This window comes from Echinops telfairi, unplaced genomic scaffold (assembly GCF_000313985.2).
Source record: "Echinops telfairi isolate 266 unplaced genomic scaffold, ASM31398v2 ScPeMD7_25;HRSCAF=90, whole genome shotgun sequence".
Taxonomy (NCBI): Eukaryota; Metazoa; Chordata; class Mammalia; order Afrosoricida; family Tenrecidae; genus Echinops; species Echinops telfairi.
In genome coordinates this window covers 544,136-552,487 of record NW_022103922.1, presented here as the reverse complement: position 1 = coordinate 552,487, position 8,352 = coordinate 544,136, and the positions used below count along the sequence as shown (strand labels likewise).

Below are 8,352 nucleotides of genomic sequence, written 5' to 3'. Positions count from 1 at the left end.
CCCCATGGGGCCAGACCAGTCAGGGAAGGGTAGGGAGGCCTGCTGGGGAGCAGGGAGTAGCTTGAGCCCCCTCCCTAGATCACTATACCCTCACATCCCCCTCCAGAGAAGCAGCGAAGGGGCCATGTGCTGCATCTTTCTTTGCCTTGCATGTGTGTGCTGAACTCTGGTACTCAAGCAGCCCTCCCCCGGGACCCTCAGGGATGGGACAGCTGTACCTGGTTCCTGTCGAATTCATCCATGGCGTGTGTGACTCCCTCCCGGTAATTCATCCCCATCACCCAGGCGAACCGGGGCACAAAGCCCGCGTAGCCTGCAGGAAGGGAGGGCAAGAGGGTCTGCTCCAAGCCCCCCATACCCTGGGACTGCCTGGACTGGAATCAGACCAGGTCGTGGACCTGTTTCAGCATACAGGGCAGGCCTCCCTCACCCTCCGCCGTCTGGGCCCCAAGGGGCTATCCCTCATCCCTGTCTCATCCCTGCTGCACTCTACCTGAGATGGCTTTTCGTTGGATCAGGTTGGGGTGGTCAAGCTGGGGCAGCCTTTGGTACCTGCCCACGTCCAGAGTCTCAGCCTCCTGGGGTGGGGGCAGGCATTCATCCCTCCGGTAGTGGTATAGCTGGTGGGGGAGCACCAGGTCATTCTCTGGATCCCAGTGGGGTTTGTCCCCTGACTGAGCTTCCCAGTTACCTGGTACTGAGGTCTCACAGACTGAGTGTCTTGGAAGGGGTGAGGGCTCTGCCAGTCCTCCCCATATGCCAGCCGCAGGCCTGGGTGTCCAAAGTCTTTGATGTCCTCTTTCCTGCCGGGTGGGCAGGGTGGGCAGGGTGGGTAAGGCATGTAGTTGGCAGGCCGTTGCCTAGACCTCTTGCCTGTCCCCAGCAGCCCCTCGGTGGCCAGCTCCTGGGGTGGGTACTGGCCCACAATCTCAAAGGTTTTGTGAGGTTTGAGACCTGTAGAGAGGGCAGCTGATGAGTGGGGCAGGGGGGTGAGTGGGTGGGCAGCCACGTGGGTGGGCAGGCAGGACAGCAGCTTACCCGTGTAATGTGGGATGTAGGGCTGCATCAGGTCCCTGCAGGGAACCCAGGGTGGCTTGGGCTTGCTGAAGTCCTCGATGAACTTGGCTGTGGACATCGGGGACAGCACCGAGCAGGGGCTCTTGCGCACGCTGGGGTCCGTGAGCAGCTGGGCTGTGGCTCGCCCATAGGTATTGCCCACCTGATATCGCAGCTGTGGGTAGAAGCCAGCATAGCTGCGGGGAGGGGAGGGCAGCCAGGGCTGTGAGCACAGAGCTAGCCTGCCACCCACTTAGAGCTACTCACCCTGCAGCAAGCTGCCTGACCACTCACACCTGGAAGACCCCCTGCAGGGGCTCGCCACCACCCTTGGGTGTCCATGTGTCCTGGACCCCTCCCAGCAAAGACAAAGACCAAGAGCCTGTCCTCAGGAGGCAGGTGCAGGGTGGCCCTGGATTGCCTAAAGCCTAGGGAATCCTGGGGTACAGCAGAGGGCCCTCCAGAAAGGATTGGATGGGATGCATTTAGACTTTTACCACCCCCAGGCAGCCAGTAGCCAGCAGATGCAGACGTGACCTGGGAGGTGGTGGAGGTCTTTGTGTTGGGGGATGATGGTGAACCTGAGGTTTGAAGCCATAGGGAGCAAGGGAGGGGCTGGGCGTCTATGTGATAACCCAGAGGAGTGAGCAAGGGGACATGGGATTGTTAATTTCAAAGCCAAGCAGTGCCCAAGCATGAGGGCCAAGCACCCTTCCTCATCCCCACAGTCACCCCCTGTGGATATATAGGAAGCAGCCTAGTGGCCCCCAGTCAAATGCAGATCCCCTGTTGCCAGTAGTCCCTGCCCACCCATTTATGTACATTCTCAGAACAATGAAAATAGAGATTCAGACAGATTCTAGGAGTACAGGGTTCATAGCAGCACCTTGCACGTGGTCCCAAAGTGGAAGCCGCCCAGCGCCCCGTAGCTGAGAACAGACCTACACAGTGTGGACCCCACATGATAGGGGATCCGACCACTTTCTGGAAACGGTGAGGCACGTCACAGAGGTTTTGTAAACCACGACCCCTCTGAGCTTCCTACACGTGGTACGTGGGTGATGTGCACGTGTGCTTTGTGGGGAATGGGGCACCCAGCCAGGAAGAGACGGGTTCTGTGCCCACCCATCACACAGAGGGAAGATAGCCGGTCACGAGAGAACAGCAGAGAGCACCCCTCGATTCCACGCAGATCCACAGCGACCCTGAGTAGAACTGCCCCTGGGAGTCTCCCAGACAGCCCACCCTTGCAGTAGGCAGACAGCTCCCTCTTCTCCCCAGGGGTGGCCAGTGGTTTCAAACTGCTGACTTCGTCGTGGTTATCAGTCCAGCACCTAACCCACTGCTCCCCCAGGGCTCCTCCAGACAAAGTCCCTAGAACTGGCGGATATTGAGAAGGGGAACCGCCTATCCTATCGTGGCGACCAGGACGAAGAGGGGTGTGTGTGGGGCGTCGCTGTTTAGGACGGAGACTATTGGAAACTGATACCGGGAACTTGTAGCCGGCACCGTCCTGGACCACACGTGCAAGCTGTTGGGAGGGTTAATGCTTTGTTACGGATTTCTTTTCTAATTTAAATTTTTTTTATTGGGGGCTCTCACAATCCATGCTTATATCCATTTTGTCAGATACATCTGTACATATGTTGTCATCTTTTTCAAAACATTTTCTTTCTACTTGAGTCCCTGGTATCAGCTCATTTTCCCCCCTGCCTCCTGCCCCCATGCCCCTTTGATAATTTATCATTTTTTTTCATGTTTTATACTGACTGCTGTCTCATTTCACCCACTTTTCTGCTATCCGCCCCCCTGGGATGGGGGCCATATGTCGATCATTGTGATCGGTTCCCCAATGGATGTTTTTATAATGAAAGTAGACACATGCGATGGAGCCCTGCTTATACGAACAAGCTACACAGGGCATGCGCACGGGCAGGGCAGAGGGCAGGTCCGTGTGACCAGGGCAGGTGCCTGACAGGGATAGGATTTCTGTTTGGGGCCATGACAAAGCCAGGCAGTCGTAGTGGTTAAAACAAGGAGGGGTCACTCTCCAGATCTGCATGCAAGTGAATCTGAAGGGAGTCGGGTTTCACCCCTTCCGGCCTCTCTGCTTTCTTGTGTGCACCTGTGCACCTGTGCCGGGTATCTCCCTGTGTGCGTGGGTGCACACACATAGGCACCCAGAAGGGTGGTCTTCATGTGCACACACTGTGGAGAGACACAGCTCCAGTCTGTCAGTGCACAGCGCTGCTGACCCTGGCCATTGACCTCATCTCGGGCAGTGCATGTCCAGCCCTGATTCTGCCACCGGCTGGCTGGCCCTTTTCTGCTCACAGACTGTCTGGGCCTGAAGCCTGAAGCGTGGGCACCCCTCCCCGGCATGATCTCGCCCTGCCCCTCTCACCCAGGGATGTAGTGAGGTTCCGGAGTGAAGAGACCCTGCTTCTGCATTGCTGTCATTTCACCTCTGCACTGCCCTCCCAGCTCCGTAGCTCCTGGGTCCAGTCCCTCCCCTGGGAGGGGCCCCGTTGCCTGGTGACCATTGTGAAGAGGCTGTTGGACCCCACCTGGGAAGGCCTCTGTCCCCCAGGAGTGCTGCTTCCTATCTCAGCATCCAGGGGGCTGGGGGAAGCCCTGCTCACCTGAGCTCGGGCTGGGCTCCCAAACGGCAGGCCCCATCTGGTGGGCTTTGGCCTGGACGCTGCAGAGGCTGGGAAGCAGGCCTCCCTTGGGGATCCAGCCTGAGGACCCACCCCTGGCCCCCTACAGCAGCTGCAGGCCTGGTCTTGGGCTCCAGCCTACAGTTGTCCCTGTCCCCCTAAACATGTCCTGGCTATGTGGGAAGATTCGAACCCTTGACCTCTCGTGTCTGGTGCACAGAGGCTTTCCGACAGTATGAAACAGGAGTCATAAAGGCAGGTACAGGTGCCTGTCATGTCAACAGGCAGCCTGACCACCAGCAGGAAGAGAACCACGGGTGGGCGGGCAGGCAGGGGCAGCGTGTGCAGCTGCAGGTCTGCGCAGGCTGGGAGGCACTCCTGCCTCCCTCAGGAAAACCAGAGCCCCTCAGGACCAATCATGAGAGCAGCGATACCAGGAGGGGAAGGGGAACGTGCAGGGAGGGGGGACAATCACGATGGCTGGCATATAACCCCTCCCTGGGGGATGGACAACAGAAAAGTGGGTGAAGGGAGACAGTGGTTGGTATAAGACATGAAAAAAATGATAAATTATCAAGGGTTCATGAGGGAGGGAGGGAGGATGGGGGAGGAGGAAAACAATGAGCTGATACCAAGGGCTCGCATAGAAACTGTTTTGCACATGATAACAACCTATGTACAAATGTGCTTGACACGATGGATGTAGATGTACGTATGGATTGTGATAAGAGCTGTAAGAGCCCCAATAAAAGTATTTAAAAAAAAAAACGGGCCTGGGCCTTCTCCATCTTCAGGGCTGGTGGCACCTGCAGGTCACCCCAGCTCGCACTCCAGGGCCAGGGTGTCTGGGGAACCAAGTGGCAATGCAGCCCAGCGGTCTGCATGTTGTCCACTCTGAGAACTCAGTGTCAGGGACGCAACTGGACACTCCCTACAGAGCCGCCAGGGCTGGGACCACAGCGGGCCAGTATGAGCGGAGGCACTGGACCCAGTGTCTGCCTTTCGTAGGCAGCTACATGGCCCGTCCCAGGCACCCAGCCCCCACTGAAACTGTTTCCTCTACAGCAGCGGTTCTCAACCTGTGCGTCACTACCCTTTGAGGGTCAAACAACCCTTTCACAGGGGTTACCAAATTCTTAACAGTAGCAAAATTGCCGTTATGAAGTAGCAACGAAAATAATGTTATGGTTGGGGGGTCACCACCACACGAGGAACTGTATGAAAGGGTCGGGGCATTAGGAAGGTTGAGAACCACTGCTCTACAGGGACACAAGCTAGGGGTGGGGCAGGTCTGAGTGGAGTCCACAGGGACTTTGGCTGCCCTAGCTTGGGATGTCCCCTGGTCTGGCTGGGCAGCTTTGGCAGGGGCCCACACGTGCCCTGGGTGCCCAGGGCAGCACTGCCCACACGGACCTATCACCCTAGTTTTTCCTTCTCAGTGACTCTCTGGAGAGCCCTCCGGGCTGCCTGTGTTCTTCCTTGGCCTCCAGTTGAACATCACCACCCCTCTTGCTCGTCTACCTGGTCTCCCGCCTTCTCCACCCTCCGTGGTGGCAGTGGTATCAAGGTGAACCCTGGCCCCCAAGGAGACCCCAGAGGCCAGGTGAGAGGCATAGAGCAGCTGGCTCAGGTGCTTCCTGGGGCCTCACTCCCACCCTTTCCCATGGGCTCAGTTGAGAGTCCTGAAGGCCCTGCAGGGGAAGCCCTGGCAACAGAGGGGCCCACGACCACCTGGCCAGCAGTGAGGTCACAGAGGCCTGTGCTGTCAGCAGTGTAGGGAGCCTGACGGCAGACATGAATTTTGACCAGAAGGCCGTGAAGTTCCTGGCAAACTTCTACATCAATGGCGGCCAACACTGGACCCACGGTCCACTGGGACAGAAGGCCCCAGGGCCCGGCCAGTAAATCCATCTGGGAGGCCAGCAGGGTTGGATGCTGTGGGCAGAAGTGGATAGACACGGGGCAGGACTGGATGACCACATGGTGGGCAGTGGGCAGGTCTGGATGCAGTAGACAAGACTGGATGCTGTGGACAGGGCTGAACACAGTGAACAGGATTGGATGTGGTAGACAGGGCTGGGCAGATGTGGTGGGCAGGGCTGGACATGATGGGCAGGGCTAGATGGCCATCATCTCCCTCTCAGGCCCAGGATCTCTGTGCTGCTGCCTCTTGGGGCCGCCTGGCACAGGATGTGGCCCCCGGCACTCCAGGCCATCTGTACCCACACCCTCCGGGAGCTGTGTGAGTGAGGGTCCTGGGGAGCAGGGAGTGTGAGGGGCTTGCTAGAAGGACCCCCATGCAGAGCTCCCTTCCTGTGACCAGTGCTGGACCAGCGGCCCCCCATCCTGACTGACCTGGAGGTTCCCGGCCCCACCAAGTACTCGGTGCCAGACCCGTCCGTACGTGAGTTCTCCCCACACCCCCACTACAGCATCGGTCGGAAGCCCTCCACCAGAGGTAGGAGGCCCAGGCAACTCTGGGACCCTGAGCACCCCACACCCCCATCCTGCTCCTTGGGGGGGGCCCATCTGGACATGGGACCCGACTCCCACACACTCTTGTCTCCCTGTCCCCCGGCTGACTGCAGAGGCTGGCTGGGGCTGCAGAGCCTGTCAGACCTTATGGCTACAAAGCCTCTTCCATCAGAATGCCAAAGATGTCAATAGGGAGCTAAAGGTGAGGGTGCCAGGTGGACAAGGCCCTGGGGGAGAGACCCTTAGCCACCACAGCCCCAAGGACCTCTGAGGGCCACACCCCGGGCACCTTGGGTTGGTGGGCCAAGCAACTGGGCCAATGCCCCTGGGTGTCCAGGCTTCATCACATTGCTCTGAGTAAGAAGTGCCCGGGCCCCACCCCCTGTAACATTGTCCTGCTTGGTTATGTCCTGCAGAACCCACAGTCACCAGCCTCCTCCATGGGCCGCTCGCCTGCCTTTGCCTCCGGGGCCAGCGCCTGTAAGGAAGCCGGGGCCTGGGCTGGTAAGAAGCTAGTGGGGCCATGAGCCAGGGGCAGGCTGCGGGCTGCCGGACTACTTGCTCCTCTCTCTGCAGGGAGTACCCCTGGTCCAGGCACCTACCACGTGGAGGACTGCTACAACTCTCGCTTCCCGTCCACACCAGGGGTGGTCATGGGTGTGCGGAGACCCAAGCGCCATGACACAGGCCCCTTCAGCGTCTTGTAAAACAGCCCACCGGCCCAGCACCCTCACTCTGGAGCCAGCACCCTCTCCTGGCCATCTGGTCAGCCGTCTGAGGCCTCACATGCCCACCCCACACATATAGAGATGCTGTCTACTCCTCTGGCCTCTGTCACTGCCTGCCCCCCCCATGGCCTGCCCCTCATCAGGGCTACATCCCCAACCTGAGCTTGTCCTCGGTTTCCCAGGCTGGTGGCTGTCTCTAGGACCTCATGAGCAGGGTAGGACTTCCCCCAAGCTACCTGGCCACCCACCCAGGGACCAGTCTGGCCAGCAGTTGACCTTATCAGGCTACCTGCAGAGCAAGGATTCAAGCCAGGGACTGTTGGAGTCCAACGTGGGCCTCATCCCTCTGGCTGGCAAGTAGGAGGCACTGATGAGCACCTTGCAAGATCTGCCCCTCTCTAGGCTCCAGGCCTGCAATGGAGCTGTGGCCTAGGCGCCTTCCCAGCTCCCGCCCCCAAGACCACCACCACCCTGGCCACTCACTCCTTGTTGGTGATGGCTCTGGGGCTGCAGATCCTCCTGGTGCCCCTCCCCAGGGCCACTGGACTGCCCTGCAACAGATGGACCCTGCAACAGTGGTGTCTGGCATCCCCACTGGATGGGGCTGTTTGCCTAGTAGCCCACATGCAGAGCAGTGACTAGACTGTTGGGCAGGGACAGGGGCCCTGCTCAAAGGTGCTGCTAAGTGCAGCCTGGGACCATAAACCAAGAGCAGGGTCAGCAGCAGCCGAGTGGGCTGAGGAGGAAGGGCTCCCTGGAGGTGAGGCAGGGCAAGCAAGGTCTGGAGGCAGCAGGAAGGGCATTTCCAGTGAGTGGAGAAGAGGTGAGCGTAGAGTGGGGCTGAACCAGCGGATGGGCTACGGCGAGGGCATCCGCAAGTGGCTCCATGGGACCGGGGACCCCTGTGGGCAGCTCTTGGGGCTGGGCCAGGGGTCCTCGCCCTTGGGTGGGCCTACCTGAGCTAAACGTCCACTGTGTGCGCTCAGGTGTCTAATCTCTGGCTTTACCTAGAGTGCGCGCGTCCCACCCGTGCGGCCTCTAGGTGAAGGTGGAGCCCAGAGGTAGGGTTTATAGCGATTCTAGGTAGAAAGTAAACACGGTGGGCTTGAAAAGCCCATTCCAAAAAACGCCAAGAGGTTCGCTCGCCCAGGAACTTTCGGCCCCACCCCCACACCGTTCTTGGAGCGGGGGAGCTTCAGTCCCCGCTGGGAGAAGGCCACCACGAGCGAGCGTCCGGAGACCCGGAGGCCAGAGGAAGCCGGAAGACGTGCGGCGGACACGGGTGCAGCGAGCAGCTGGGCGGGGCCCTCCGGGCTTGGGGCGAGCCCAGAGGAGCCAGAGGGCGGGGCCTGGGAGCGCGAGGGGCGGGGCCACGTCGGCGACGCCTGAGCGTCATGCCACGAGGAACTGTATGAAAGGGTCGGGGCATTAGG

General features: G+C 59.6%; 2 protein-coding genes across 2 annotated transcripts in view; one reads left to right on the top strand and one right to left on the bottom strand.

Moving 5' to 3' along the window:
* FAM166A (family with sequence similarity 166 member A) overlaps window positions 1-3,516 on the bottom strand; it is an 8,835-nt gene extending 5,319 nt beyond the window's left edge. Inside the window, exons 1-5 of the mRNA XM_004714471.1 lie at window positions 3,461-3,516; window positions 1,039-1,253; window positions 710-954; window positions 494-644; window positions 219-313 (exon numbers count right to left, since the gene is read on the bottom strand). Coding sequence (XP_004714528.1) covers window positions 219-313; window positions 494-644; window positions 710-954; window positions 1,039-1,253; window positions 3,461-3,516 — 762 coding nt within the window. The remainder of the gene's footprint in view (window positions 1-218; window positions 314-493; window positions 645-709; window positions 955-1,038; window positions 1,254-3,460) is intronic.
* A 1,994-nt stretch (window positions 3,517-5,510) lies between these two features.
* Window positions 5,511-6,902, top strand: STPG3 (sperm-tail PG-rich repeat containing 3). Its single transcript, XM_045289339.1, has 6 exons — window positions 5,511-5,617; window positions 5,906-5,958; window positions 6,040-6,174; window positions 6,305-6,393; window positions 6,608-6,671; window positions 6,768-6,902. The coding sequence occupies exons 1-6, from the start codon at window positions 5,511-5,513 to the stop codon at window positions 6,896-6,898; spliced, it is 579 nt and encodes a 192-aa protein (XP_045145274.1). The 3' UTR covers window positions 6,899-6,902.
* Window positions 6,903-8,352: the final 1,450 nt, after the last annotated feature.